The sequence below is a fragment of the Anas acuta genome, chromosome 4 (genome assembly GCF_963932015.1).
Source record: "Anas acuta chromosome 4, bAnaAcu1.1, whole genome shotgun sequence".
Classification (NCBI taxonomy): Eukaryota; Metazoa; Chordata; class Aves; order Anseriformes; family Anatidae; genus Anas; species Anas acuta.
This window is the reverse complement of record NC_088982.1, coordinates 24,932,726-24,947,792: the sequence shown is the minus strand read 5'-3', so window position 1 is coordinate 24,947,792 and position 15,067 is coordinate 24,932,726. Positions and strand designations below refer to the sequence as shown.

Below are 15,067 nucleotides of genomic sequence, written 5' to 3'. Positions count from 1 at the left end.
TCAACTCTGACAGGTCCTGCGCGCCCAAATACTTTTATTTATGGCATTATTTATTTTTCCCCTAAAAACGGGGGGGGCACACACACACACACACACACACACACACACACACACACACACACCACGCCGCTCTCTCGGCGGGGGACCGCGACCCTCAGGGCACCGCTCCGCTGCGGGCCGCCCCGTGAGGCTGTGGGTGGGGGGTGGGGGGGGGAACCCCACAAAGTTTTAGGGTCTGCCCACGACGGCCCGGGCCGAGCCGTGAGGGGCCGCGTCGAGCCGGGCCGCCCCCCCGGCACCCTCCGTGAGGGGACCCGGGGCGGGGGCGGCCCCGCCACGTCCCGCCTCCCCGCCCCGTTGCCATTAGCAGAGCTCGCCCCAAACACTCGGCGGTCGCCGCCCGTCTCCCTCCAGGCATTGGCGCGGCCGCCTGTCAATCAGGCCGGCGCCCCGCCGCGCCGGGGCTCCGCCGTGCCACAGAGACGAGCCGCGGCGGCGGCGGCAGCGGTGGCGGCCACAGCCCGGCCGGGGGAGGAGGAGGAGGAGGAGGAGGAGGAGGATGGAAGAGGAGGAGGAGGAGATGCGGGCGGCGGAGGAGGGGCCCAGCACCCCCAAAATCTACAAGCAGCGGGGTCCCTACAGCGTCCTCAAGACCTTCCCCGGCAAGCGGGCGGCGCTGGCACGGCGCTACGAGCGAGCCGGCGCGATGGTGGAGGTGCCCCGGGGGCGCGCCGCGGGGCAGCCCTTCCCGCACGCCGCCGAGCCGCTGCCCTACCCGCCCTTCCCCAACGGGCCCGCACGCCCCGCCGCCGCCCACGGGCACCCCCGCACGCCGGCCCCGGGCTCCGCGGGCCGCTACGGCCCCTGCCCGCCGGGGGGAGCGGCGGCGGCGGCGGCGGGGCCGGCGGCGGGGGGAGCGGGGGGCGGCGGCGCGGAGCTGAGCGCAGGTACCCGCAACTCCTCGCCTCGGGCTCGGCGGGGCTGTGGGGGCTGTGGGGGGCTGTGGGGGGGTTTGGGGTGCCCGCCCGAGGGGGAGGAGGGATGGGAAGCCCCCCCCTAAGCACCGCCGGGGGACCCCCGGCTCGCAGCGCCGCACGTCGCGGGGGCAGGTCCCGAGGAAAGTTGGCGTTGAAGCAGGGGAGGCAGCGGGTTTACCCCTCCCTCTGTGTGTCCGTCTGTCCGCCCTGTGTGTCCGTCTGTCCGAGCTGTGTCCGTCTGGCCGCCCCGCTGTCCCCTCTGCGCGGCCGTCCCGGGCGCGCTCCTCACGGTTCGACGGGGCGAGCGGCCGCCCGGCTTGGTGGGGGGGGGGGGCGTGCAGCCACGGCAGCTCCGGGGTTTTTTGGGGGGAAAGCGGCACTTGGAGAGGGTCCGGGGGGAGAGGAGGAGGCTTTGGGGTCCCCGTGGGGAGAGGAGGAGGCTGGGGATGGAGAGGGGAGGCAGGCGGAGGGGCGGCGGTTCAGGCGGGGGGGAAGCGGCGCGGCGGCTTCCCCGGGCACGAAGCGCGGCGAGGAGCGGGAGAGCGGAATAGAGATGTTGGGTTTGGGGTGGTTTTCTGCTCTTTTTTTCTTTTTTCTTTTTTTTTTTTCCTGGAAGGTGTAAGATAGCGAGATGCCGAGCGCGTATCTTTCTCCTGGTGATGGCTCGGAGTTAAAGACCACGTAGATCTTGATATGCAACCTAAATTTGGCATCAGGAAATGGGAAATTGCATCTTTAAGCAGAGTACAATCAAAAATGAATTACAATAAATCCTATATAATTGCATAGGTCATTCTCTTTAATGAGATTTTATTAACCTGACTGTCAAGCTTTTGAGTCAGGCAGATATTTTATCTTCTTCAACTGATAAAAGTGTCAGCTATAAACCACCATATAAATATTCATAAATCTACACATCTGTGGCAGCCTATCAGCATCATTCTTTTGGACATTAAAAGCATTCTAATTACTTTCTGTCTAGCAGAGCTGAAATGCTGCCTGTTATAGTATGTGCTTGGCAGGCATGATTGCTTTTGTTTGCCATCACAAATAGCAGCATCCTATTTTATATACTGATGGTCCGGAATATATTCAGGGTTTGACTGAACAGGATGAATATTATGAAGCACCATCTGGTTTTGATAACATCGGGTATATTAACTCATCTGTTAATTTTTGACACATCATTGATTTATTTATTTAGAAAAATTGGAGCCTGTTTTGGTATGTTGCTGTTTGCCTTTGTAACAAATGTGATGACATTTCTTTACTAAACAGGGCGATATGCTAGTTAATAGGATATATGGCTATGTTTTAATGTGTGTTTTCACTCACAAGCAGCCGTGTACGGGATGAATTTGTCATGTCTTGTTACAAATAATTCGAGCACTTTACCAAAAAAGTTTAATACTTGAATAGATCAGTCTGAAAATTCGCTGCTCTGATGAGCGGTCCCAGGATCCATAGCAGAAGGTCATATTTGCCTTTTTTTTTCTTGAAACTACTGCTTATTTTAAATGCCCGAATGCTGTTATTTCAGTATTTTTGTGGCCCACAATCAAAATGCTGCTGATAAATGTGACACCTACATTTCTTCACAGAAGCAGATTACGCCATGGAAGACATTCAGCTGTCTGGTAGATGATATATGAGGCCATATTCACAGCAAAGCCCGCTGGGCTTTGATGAGCAGAAGTTTGGACTTTCTCCTACCTCTGTGGACTGTGCTAACCAGGAGCTAGGGCTGGCTTGAGAGTTTGTCGTTCATTTCAGTCAGTGCTGAAAAAGATAGTTAAGGAGTGGCTGGTTTTGTGCACTGAAGTCCTTTGCAGTCCCTGCCCCACCATGTGTGCATCTGGGCTTTCCTGTAGATCCCTTCTCATAGCTGAGACTTGGCTACCAAGCAAATCAGGTGAAACTGAAGAATGCAAACCAAAAACTTGCTATGGTGTGCAGATGTGGAATTCTGTACAGGTTGTTACCACCAGTTGTGTGCTGCCCACAGCTGCTCTGCAGAAGGCAGACAGTTACCACTGGTGGCTTGCAGGGTTTTCCCACTTGGCTCAGCCACAGCACATGGCAGAGGCTTCCTTGAATGAAATGGTAGAGGGCTGTGGATCACACTTCTGTGGGGACACCTGTTTCAGTGATTCCCTTTTTTTGCTGGTACTTGACATGTGCAGGCCACAGCGAGCAAGCTGGCTAGCAAAGCCCCGTCCCTGGGATGTCTAACTCCAGACTAGCAACTTAAACACTTGATGCAGATGATTCTTGATCTTTAGGCATGATGTTTCTGGCGCCTGGGGATTCAGAGCACCAAGTTTGCTTTTGAGAGTGGGCACTTACAACACAGCCAGAAGGGGAGGAGTAGGGATGCTACCATGTTTTGAAGCATTTCCTAATGGCTAGAGCTCATGCCAAGAATTAATGGCATCATCTTCAGTCCTCTGAGAGACTGCCCTGGCCACCAGACTCCAGAATACTGGCAGGGAGAGGGGCTGTGGGAAGGAAGAGGAGCAGGGGGTCACCCTGCATCATCATCAGGAAGGATCTAGCTTGAGGTCCCATCTCGCAGCCTGAGAAATGTCTCACAGTGAGAAATGTGGAGCTGTGCTGCAAACACAACCCTTCCCTCTTCTCCAGCAAACAGTGACCTCTGTTACGTAAGCCACTCATGCACATTCAAGACATGGTCAGATACGCATTTTCTCCTTTAGATTATGAGTTGTGTATTAGTCTCTTTTCATACCCTGAAAATAATCCAAATAACATGTCTTTGTCTTTGGTAGCATTTACATTAAGCCATATCACAGTCCCCAAAAACCAACTCCTTTTCTTAGGGATAGCATGATGAAGACCTTACTCTGTGCCTTGCTTACTTGAAAGCAAAAAAAAAAAAAGATGAGCAGAGCTGTCTTAGAGGTGTCATCCCAGTGCTAAGAGCTTGGCATGTTTGACGAGACCAATTAAGCAAGTTCTATCACGTCCAGACAGATTTTTTTTTTATGAGAATAGAGAAGGTGAAGATCATCATCTTGCCCTTAACCAAGAAGTTGGAAACACTTATCTGGAGTAGACAGATCAGTTTTGAAATGGCCAGACGTGTAATCTTCATCTGCTGGAGTGTCTTCATGCAGAACACCCACAAAAAGCATCCCTTAGTCAGGGTGTCAGATGCTCTCGATTTTGTGACTTGGGCATTTGCAGCAGGGTTTGTATCTCAACATGTAATGAAAAGGTTTATGTACAAGGACAAAGCCATTTGGGGTACAAAGATGCTACCCTGGAATCTAAAGCAATAAAAATACAATAATACAACAAATGGAGAGAGAAAAATCTGAAACACTGCAAGGTGAAGGGTGAGATTATTGCTAAGGAACTTGGATCTTCAAATCTCAGTGAAAATCTGTAAAGGGGAGAACATACGGTATTCAGACCCCCTCAATAGTTACAAAGACATCTCTGTACCATCTGACCAAGGTCAAAAAGGAGGATAAGGAAAAACCAACACCTGAATCCAGAAACCACCTGTTTCAGCAGCAATGAGAGGTAAAGATGAAAGCTGTATGTGGGAGCTGGTACCTGATCTGCCATGTGTTGACATCTGATTGCTGGCACACTCCAAGGAAACCGCCTGGTTCGAACTGCTTACGCTTTTAGCAAGTTAATCACAATCTGTTGGCACTTGATGGGCCTAATCTGGCAAGTCCACCTTCAGGCACAATTGGGGTTAAAGTCAGTACAAGTTCTGTAAGGCTAAAGACTGCGCAGGGGCTGACACATTAGAATTACATGGTTGGTGAGCATCATAATAAGGAAGAGGAATGTCACAATAAGAATTTAATAAACGGTTTACACTATTTCAGTCTGGTACAGTCATTTCAAGAGAATCTTGCTTTCCTAGAAAATATATACATTACGTTAAATCAATTAAGAACCCTAGATCAGTGATTATTCAGTAGTGTTCACATAAAAATAATTTTTTGTCATTTCTTAGCGATTAGACATTGCACACTGCTTGCATTTCTAATTGCAGTCACTCTGTAAAAGCTGAAATCCCGAGCTCCACAATAAATGCTAAATGGGCGGCATTTGTTTTTATTTTTTCTCCATCACAAGAAATAACCGTAGTTATCGTTCTCATTCAGGGTTGTTCAGAGCGTGGGTACATGTGCTGTTCCTGGTGTACCAGTCACTTTGCAGTGGTACACGCTTCAGCACAGAGCCAGATGTGTCCAGAACGTGTGCTGAGAGCATCCCTCCCTGTTGCTGCCCAGTGGTACCCACAGAAAGCATCTCCGAATCCTTGTGCTAGCACTGCAGAATAACCCTGCCTAGTCACGGCTCTCCCTTTTATATCTTTGAGTATGGGTTAAAGTTAAGAAGAAAAATAGTAATTGCTGTTATTGTGCCTTTGTAGTAGATCTGATACTGAACTGAAGATTAAATCAATGCTGTCATTTCGGTATAAAATCTCAGTTGCATTTTAAGCCATTATCACAGTGAATGTGCATAATGCATTGAATTTTACAACAAAACTAATCATTAATTTTATCTTTACTGATGGTAGTGTGTATTAGAGCATTCTTCAAAACTGGTATTTGAAATGTCAGGTTACTTTTTGCCATATTTTAGCAGAAACCATAATATTAGCATAACATCTCTTAAACTAATCTAATCCCTTTTCAGTTGTTTCATTCATATTTTGTCCCCTTGCAACAAGGAGACGCAAAAAAATGAGTAACTGTTTTCTCAACAGGGACCATAATGATTAAAATACAAACAGTAAATATGACTTCAGGTTTGGAATCGGATTATAGGATTAAAATGAATGAAAAACCGCTCTGTAGTAGGATTGCAAAGTTCCAATCGATATCATCCTCTCATATTTTTAAAGGGAAAATGTGTGAAGTAAAGACATGAGGCACAGAAAGCACAACTCGAGGTTGTCAGGGATAGTTTGGTTTCTTGGTCTCCTTTTGTTTTGTCGGTAGCTCCCAGTTGGAAAGACGCAGTGATGCCAGGGCTCCATGCTTTTGAAACATGTTTTGAAACATGAAAGGGAAGAAGTGGTGATGGGTATGGAGGCTACCGAGCCCCTGCTGCTGCAGGAGCCTGGTGGTCACTGCCTAGTGCTGGACCCACTCTGCTTTTGCAATACGGATGGAGCACGTTAGTTTGCATTTTTTGATCAGAAAGAGATCAAAGGGTCAGAGGGATCTGTCCTGCTTGGTGAGTGGAGCCCATGTAGGGACCGAGGGTGCAGTGTGACTCGCTGGCACAGGAGGAGATTGCAGGGCTGCTTTAAGTGGTCTCAGGGCCCCCCAGTCCTTCCCAGGCTGCTGGTCTCTCTCGGCTTATCCCTGGCCACCTCATAGCCCAGCACTGCACCTTCCCTTCTGTCCATTTCACATCCCTGTTCTTACCTCTTACCTCAGAAGGCGATGTCCTCGGGTTGTCTCCTCCAGCTGCATTCAAGACGTAGAGCATTTGTATGCTGCCCCAGCCCTTTTCCTCTTTATAGACAGCTGGAGAATGGTAAAAATCCAAATTAGTGTCATTTCAGATATGCTTCAGGACAGCTGTACTAACCTCGGGATGATGTAGCTTTTCCACCAGGAAGCATATCTCCTGGCTCACGGAGAAGTACCGTGAGAAGCACCACCTCTTAACGGGCTGAATTCTGAAGGTTTCTGTGCTTTACGCTTTATCAGTGTGATGGGGCCACGCGTTTCATCTCTAGTGATAAGGTTAAGTTAAATGAAGGTTTGGGGTGCTTAGTTTTCGTGCATCTGTAGCAGGCTGCCTTTTCAAAAAGGGAACGCGTTTGTCACTTTCTAAAAGTCAAGCCTGTCTGAGAAGAGCTCTCCAAATTTGGCAGCACTTAAATCTACCACTTATTTATTTATTTATTTATTTATTTCATGCAAAATGTTAGGCACCTAGAGGAACTCAGCTATGAGTAAGCCATAAATAAGTGTTGTTTTTTTTAAAGTTGTAATTGTTATCAGGGAACCTGACAGGTTATACCATAAGTCAGAGCCAAACATCTTGGTCATTTTATGCGTGGTCCAAGCACTGTTATGGCAGCGTGACGCTGCATAGACAGGCACTGCAGCAGTAAACCATGCTACTATTACTGAGGTTTAGACCATTGACACCTCCTGTCAGCCAGGGTAGGTCTGACCAGGTACGGCATGGCACGCTTATCCTGCCCCCAAAACCCAGTTGCTGGCCCCAAAACCTGCTGCACAGCCCCACAACCGCACGGTGTGGTGGTGGCCTGCACACAAGCTCATAGGAAGTCAGGAGACAAAGCATTGGTCCTCAGACCAGGGGAGCTTCATGCTATACATTCGATGCCTTTAAGAGGTTTTTGTGCCTATTGCTCCTGAATTGTTTCTGGACATATTTGGAACATAAAGGAAAAGGAACAGAAACAAAGCCCATAAAATTGGTGTGGGTCATGGGAGGTGGCCCAGGCCCAATGTCAAGCAAGTGCAGCAAAGATGAAAAGGAGAAAAAATGAAGCTCGGAAGCCTTGTCAGGGAGGAACAGGGCATAGGAAGAAGGTATAGCACAATGTCCTGCAAATACGCACAGGCCATGGCCACCACCGGCTTGAAATATGCTTCAAAAGAAATCCTTCCTTGAACTTTTACTTGTGGCAAATTGAGTGGAATTTGTATTTTCTTCCCCATTTCCCTGCCTTAATCCCTCTGAAAGAACATGGCACGAAGCGGTGACTATCATCACAATGCATTTCTGATTAACAGCAAGGGCACAAGGGCACTCTCAAAATAGAAGCAAAGTCAGGATTGTTTTAAATCACAGTGTTGCAGAAGTATTAAAGCAGAAGCCATAATTTTAATGTGTTCAGAAATAAAATGCATGCTACTGTAAATGGTTGTGTACATTCATCTAGCTGCTGCTGCTGCCTGGCATAACCTTTTGCATTAGGTTTCTGTGATTCATCTTTTCTTTTGTTTCAGAGAGTCGAATGATTCTGGATGCCTTTGCCCAACAATGCAGCCGGGTTCTAAGTCTATTAAATTGTGGTGGAAAACTACTGGACAACAATCACTCTCAGTCCATGATTTCTTGTATAAAACAGGAAAACCCAAATTATAGTGAAAGACAAGAGCAATGTCAGCTTGGGAAAATGGTCCATAGTCAGACGTCAGACATTTTAGACATAGAGATGCAGTATATGCAAAAGAAACAACAAACCTCAGCCTTTCTGAGAGTTTTTACTGATTCCCTTCAGAACTATTTGCTTTCTGGGAGCTTCCCTTCTCAGAACACCTCGTCAGTAAATGATTTTAGCCATTTGGCAGATGTGGATCCGCTTTCAACCTCTCCAGTGCACACTTTAGGTGGATGGACATCTCCAGCAACTTCTGAATCTCATGGTCACCCATCGTCTTCTACACTTCCAGAGGAGGAAGAGGAGGAAGAGGAAGAAGGTTACTGCCCTCGGTGTCAAGAGCTAGAACAGGAGGTAATTTCATTGCAACAAGAAAACGAGGAGCTTCGCAGAAAACTGGAGAGCATTCCAGGTAAACAATCCCCTGCCACGTAATATTTCCAGTCAGTGATAAAAGTAGTTTGAGCAGTAATTTGTTTTAAGTTCTAGTTGGTTTTTGAGGTTGCAGTCATAGTTATCAAACGCTGGCATTTGTCTTCATCCAAAATTCCCATAGCTGTTCCACTGAAAAATTACCTGCTGATACTTGTCTATGTGAACTGTGAGTTCTAGGCTAATGAGCAGTGTTCAGGATGGGATGTGCTTGCAATCCCAAATACCAAGTGTCAGGTGGTTTGTCATGGTAATTTCAACCATATGCTTTTATACCTAATTACCTGTGTTGTTCTGTAAGTGATGCTGCAGTTTATAAAACCTAATTCCCTTCTGGGGCTCCTGTTTTGGTTACTTAAAGAAACTATTCAAAGTTATGTCCATACTTCTAATGAAATGGATTTAGCTTTTATCTTGAACAGTATCTCTTAAATTGCTCTTAGCTCAGTGAGAAGCATAAATACATCTCCTCCCATTCATCTTCCAATAAAACCTGAAAACAAAACTTGGTAACAACTTCTCCATTGCAGTGATACCTAGCGCTGGAGGAGGGGAATTAGACAGAAAAACCTTATCCAACAGAAAACCCCACTGTGAAATGCTTTTCATTCCCCTTTTAATTTAGAATTTCTCACCGTTACAATGCACCGAGATACTTCAAGAGTGGTATCAGATGAGAACAAAGTATCTTAAACCCATATCCTCTAAACTTTAAGCACAGGCAAAAATGCACCTCAAATAGTGATAGTAAAAGCAAATTGGAGACTAGCAAAGAAAATTTGTATAAAACACACTTCTTTTCCAACATGTGTAAATGCTAGGGAGATACAACTTCACTAGCTAAACTTTGCAGTGCTGAGGGTAGATACATGCAAAGTTCATTAAACTAATCCCTAAATGGCAAGAAGGTACAGATAATTTAGCACAGTCAGCAAGAGAGAAAACACTCCAAACCTGCTAACTATGCAGAAAGGAAGAAGCCAGAAGCCAACTACTGCCCAAATATGTAGATGCAGTGTCAAAATCTGAGCAAAAAGCAATCAGGAAAGGAGCTGTAGTTTCCATTATTCTCCCCAGCTATCAGTGAAGTATTATTAATTATTTGTCTTGTCTTTTCCTTTTGTGTATTGGTCCTTTGGTGGTACAAGCAAATCCCATAACCAACACTTGTCAGGACAGAGAAAACTCAAAATTTAGAATACTTCCCCATACTCCTCTCAAAATCTAGAGTCACCATAACTCATAAAATTTTAATGGCTTTAGTAGTGATTTGTACATCACATTGAAACACTGTTTGACAAAGGGAAAACTACCAAAACTACCAAAATGAGTTGAATCTGTCTTTGTAGCTCTTTACTCCCCTCTGCTCATTTCTTTAAAATTTGAGCAGTGGAAATTAGTACAATATGTTCATGTCTGTCTGACGAAAGGCAGATAGTCTCTGTTCCCCTGAAACAGCTCCCAGAAGGCAGCTTCTCCTTCTGTGTGCATTTCTTCCTACCCATACCTACTTTGTGTTTGGGTTTATTAATTTAGTAAGTGATCCAGGTTGCTTTGGCTGCCCTGTTCTCCCACTGTTTGCTGCTTCGTTGATTTCTGTATCATCTAGAATTTTTTCGATTGTTTTTAAATTAACTTCCCGATCCTGGTTAGCAATGTTGAATGTTGTTGAGGCTGCTATCAGTCCCTGTAGAGCCCTGCTAGAAACACATCTATTCATGATGATTCCCCCAATGACAAATACTTGAGATGTCAGCAGCAGTTTCTTAATCAATGTGTGTCACAGTCTACTGATGTTGTATGTTGCTGCTTTGCAGTCAAATAACACATGGTAGTAAGTTAAACATCCTTCAGGGGTCTGGGTATTTTATACCTGTTTAACCAAACTTTTTCAGTCAAACCTGTAATCTCATCAAAGAATGGCCATCAGGATAGTCTGACAAGATCCACCTTGCAGAAACCATTTTGACCGGCATTAATTACATTCATACTCGTTAGTTCTTTGTCAGTTGAATTTTCATTGCATTTTCCTGTGTTGTGCCAGGATTAATGCCAGGCTAAGCATCTGCTTCTCCCCTGGGTCATCACAATTATCCTTCTCACTTTAAAATAGAGGAAAGTTACATAAATGTAGGCTTTTCTCACCCCCCAGCATTAACGAAATGCCTTGTTAGTGGTGTATCAAAGGAGGCAGAAAACCTTAAATGTGCAAGGATATATGACTTCAACATAAAACGATCATCAGATGCCTCTGTTGTTGTCTGGGTGACGCATGCAGATAGGCCTGAGGTGTCCCAAGTGTTGGAGGAAACGTTAAGAACCACAGAAAGCCCCATCTGATTCTGGCACAAGGTCTGGGCCTCCACTGGGTGAGTTTAATCAACTCCAGGCAACGTCCGATTATTTTTGCCTCAGGTGCTGGTTTTGCTCCAGTGAGGTTAAGCTACCAAAGCAGGTGACAGAAATTGTCCTGTGGCTTGAAATGCCCAACTGTACATAGGCAGGGGCTGCACCCAGAGCACTTTTGCCAGTCAAGCCATTGCACACCTCAGGTGGGATCCAGAAGGCCCTGGATCAGAGGATTTCAGTGGTGTTTGCCACCATCTGTCACATCAGAGGCATTTTGGAGCACCAGCTTTCTTCCCTGCTCCTTCATACATCTCATTCTGAGTGTCCAACATGCCAAGCAAGGCAACGAGTGCAGAGAAAAACCTCTGTGAAGGCAACTAGGTTAGCATGGAGGCTGCCATGCTGTCCTGCCAGGCCACTGACTGAGTGCTGTATTGACTGGATGTTGACTTAGCCCTTTCAGCAGTGAGCAAACTGGGCTCCAGCTGCTGTGTCAGGCTTTTTTGGGGAGCCCGGGGGGCGGTGGGAGGTACACACGAGGTACACACGGTCCCCACAGCACAGGGGCTGAGGCTCACATGAGCAACTCTATAAACAGAAGATAAAAGCACCAGCCCGTCCCTTCTGTTCTATAACTGTCGATGAATCATTTTATCCTTTTCCTGAAATACTTTGCTTTTTTTTTCTCTTTACTTTCCATATGCAAAGAGCCTTTCAAAATCCATGAGAGTTTGTGTTCTAAAAATACCTGCCCCTGCACATCTCTGACTGGAGCTCTGCGGAGCATTTGCATTGCTCACAAAAAGGCGGCCAGGAAGGGAAGAGTGTTTCCTCAGCAAATCTGAAGGCGATAACTTTTGTGTTTTTTTAACAGATTTTACAGAAAACATACATTCCTGTATCTTTTGGACACAGAAAATAAGATTTTTTCTGTTTTCAGCCCCGTGGTCCTGTTGCTGTAGGAGCCCTCCAGTACCTTAAGATCTTTTTATCCATAGCCTAGCATCATCCATTTGGCAGATCACCACTGGAAGAAAATGATTACATGGGAGAAATATTGCTTATATTTTGTTTGTTGGTGTTTTTGTTTCTGTTTTTTTTTTCTAAAAAAAATACCCATTTGATTTGACTGAAACAGTATCTAAATTTGTATGAAATCTTAATTGTTTCAGCTATGGAATACATACAGAAAAACTCTTATTTCAGTGCTTTTGTTTGGAGTGATGTGATGTCTTGCAATTTGTGCAGTTCCCCTGTTTTGTTTTGTTTTTTTAGGCAAAAGCATTATCTGAACACTTTCAGTTTAGAGTTCAAGTGAAAAAAAAAGGTTTTTGTGCGGTGTGTTGTCTTATTTTGGAAAACAATTTTAGAAAGATTAGGTAATTCCTGGAGGGACTTTGGCAAACCTGCCGTTATCTCTCTAAGGTTCTGAGACCATAAAGAACTGAGTAAATCCATCTATATGAGGGGAAAAATGTGGTGTAATCTTTTTGCTCTGTATAAAAATTGCCAGGGCTGCCATCCACTCCCAAAAGTTAAATTAAAGACTTATTTGTGAAACTGCATGTAAGACCTGGATCTAGACCGTATAATTTGAAAGAACATTACGCCATTCTTTGCTGTTGTCAGTCAGATTTTCTCACAGCTTTCAGCCTAAAAAGGAGGAAATATTTGTGGGTGGTCAAAGAAAAGGCCTGGAGTTGTGTGTGAAGGTTTGCCCCCAGTACTCTATGCTTTGCTGCACAATTTCAGGCAAACCAGCCTGAAAGTAGTATAAAGATACAAGTAAGATGAAGCAACGTGTGATAAATACAGTAATTATTCTTGCCTCGTTGGCCCAGCAGCAAAAAATGTTTCAGCGAAAGGAGGAAGAACAAGGATGAAAAAAAAATCTCAAAAGTAGAGGTGATAACGTAAGGAGAAGATGCTGGTGGCAGCTGGAAGTAGCCAAAGCAAAGTGGGATTTGCAGGTAGAGTTAATATCAGTGTAATTGAAAAAGTCAGACAAGTTTTCCAGAACGTTTTGTGTGCCCAGGGCTTGACTTTTTTTTTTCCTGACTATGTCGAATGATCTAATAAAAGATATTACTTTTCCCTACAAATCCTGTCTCCTTTATACTTTCAGAGCATCGCATTTCCAAAGACTCTACTACAGCAACAGCACAGATAAAGCAGCCATCAAGGGTTATGACGAACGCTTTTTCATGTCTTTTTTTGTTGTCCTTTTTTCTTGATGTTCGCGTTTAACCAGTTCCTTGGTTTCCCTTGATGTTCGGGATGTTTTGGTCTGATCTCTGGCCTGTTCAGCTTCAAAGTGTGAGGTTCCCTTAGTAGGTGAGCCTTGAGTGCAGCCACTGCCAGCTTTACCAGGACTCTTCTGCAAGAGAGCCCCTTTGAATCTGCCTGCTGCAGCACAGAGCTCAACCAGCCTGAGCTCAAAAACATCTAAATGCAGCAGACCAAGGCTTTATTATGTTGGTTTTTTTTTTGTCCCCTTCAGAGTAAGGTTTGCCCTTGTAAAAAAAACATAAGGATTTGCATGGGCAGGGTTTTGTCTTTCTGCCATTTTGCAGGGAGTTGTGGTTGACCTGTTTGGGCTTTGGTTTGGGTTTTGCAGGTCACCCTTAGTATTTTAGTGACACAAGTTGCTGTCCCTGCTCATCAGGGGCTCCTTGGTTTCACTGTTACTCATTAGTGGTTCAGATGTGTAGTGTTTTATAGGTGAGGTCCTGGTCCTGAAGACTTTACAGTTGAGACTGAGGCTTGAAGAAGAGACAGATCCACTAAGGAGAAGGAAGGGGAAGAAGCACAGGCAAAAATAAAAGCCAGAGGAGGTTGGGAAGGGGAACATTCTTCTTTCTGGTAGAAATCTTTCTCCAAAAGAAAAATAAGAGAAATAAAGTGCCTTTTCAGATTCAAATTTACAGAAGTAACATGGTTTTCCACTCCACCTGGAAAGCACAACCGAGAGAGATTTTAGAAGTAACAGGATATTTGCTATCTCTTTTTTCTCCTTTCCCTGCTTTCGGCATCAGCGATGGGTCAGTTCAGCCAATCTTTAACGCCTTTGTGCGTGTAATATTGATTCTTCGGCTCTTGGCTTTCTGCTGGCTGCTCTCGCTAAAAATGTGTGCTGCTTTTATTTTGCCATCCAATTACAAGAATCCAAATTTGCCAGGTTTTGAGCACTGAGATCAGATACTCGCTGCTAACCCCCATCTCTCCTTGCCCCTCTTTTTCCAGCTCAACGCACCCCAAAATCTCTTTGCAGCCTGTCCATGCAGCTTTCAGCTTGCTATTGAAATAAATGAGTGTATGAGCTAAAGTGATACAAGCCGTGTTATACTGCACACTTGTCCAAATCTCAGGCAGGGAAGGGGCTCAGTGAATGTGATAAGAAATTCACCCTGCCAGCAGGTCCCATATCATATGTCACGTCTTTTTGACAGTCGAGCATCAATTTGGAAATGCCCTGAAATGAACTCCCAAGTGAAGAATGACTCAAGGTCAAGCGAAGGAGGACGCATTGCGATGCTGAGAGAGCCTTAACGAACAGCTGCCATTCGGAGCGGGATGGATGTGCATGTGCATGCTTCCTGGCTCTCCTCCTCCCTGGCAGCTCAGAAGTAAATGGGCTTGGATGCTCAAATCCGCGTTCTGCTCTGCGAGGCACCGGGAGGATCGCTAGCTAGTGTCAGTTACAGACCACCACGTCTCATTAAGCAACAGAATAACCAGATTTCTTGCCGCCTGCTTACTTGGGGAGGGTCAGAGCTCCACCTGCAGTGTCTTACACTGGAAGCCACATTTTGGAGAGGCGAAATGAGAGCCCTCGTTTTGGCAGATACCAGTACAAGTGATGGTGACTTGGTAAGATTTATTATGAGCAGAAAGAGTGCAGCCCAAACCAATAATAAAATAACCCTGGCACTTCATAAAAGTTTGGTTTCACGGAACCAACAAGAATTATCAGAGTTGAAGGCAGGAAAGAGTGGGTGATAATTGGGAAACATTAAAAACGCTTCATTGAAGGTCCCCAAAGATTATCTAGGAGACAGAGATTCATGCTGGTTGCAGAAACAACCACCTTAGAGGGAACACAAAGTACAGTTAGAAACATAACAAATGGGGTAAAGGAGAAGTTGGTGGTAGTGAATAAAAA

General features: G+C 45.5%; 1 protein-coding gene across 2 annotated transcripts in view; it reads left to right on the top strand.

The window, feature by feature from the left end:
• Nucleotides 1-492: 492 nt before the first annotated feature.
• BEND4 (BEN domain containing 4) overlaps nt 493-15,067 on the top strand; it is a 30,761-nt gene continuing 16,186 nt past the window's right edge. The window contains exons 1-2 of one of the 2 annotated variants that reach the window (XM_068680231.1): nt 493-947; nt 7,970-8,536. In XM_068680231.1, the coding sequence (XP_068536332.1) occupies nt 560-947; nt 7,970-8,536 (955 nt within the window). In that variant the 5' untranslated portion in view covers nt 493-559. The remainder of the gene's footprint in view (nt 948-7,969; nt 8,537-15,067) is intronic. The other variant, XM_068680230.1, reaches the window with a different exon arrangement.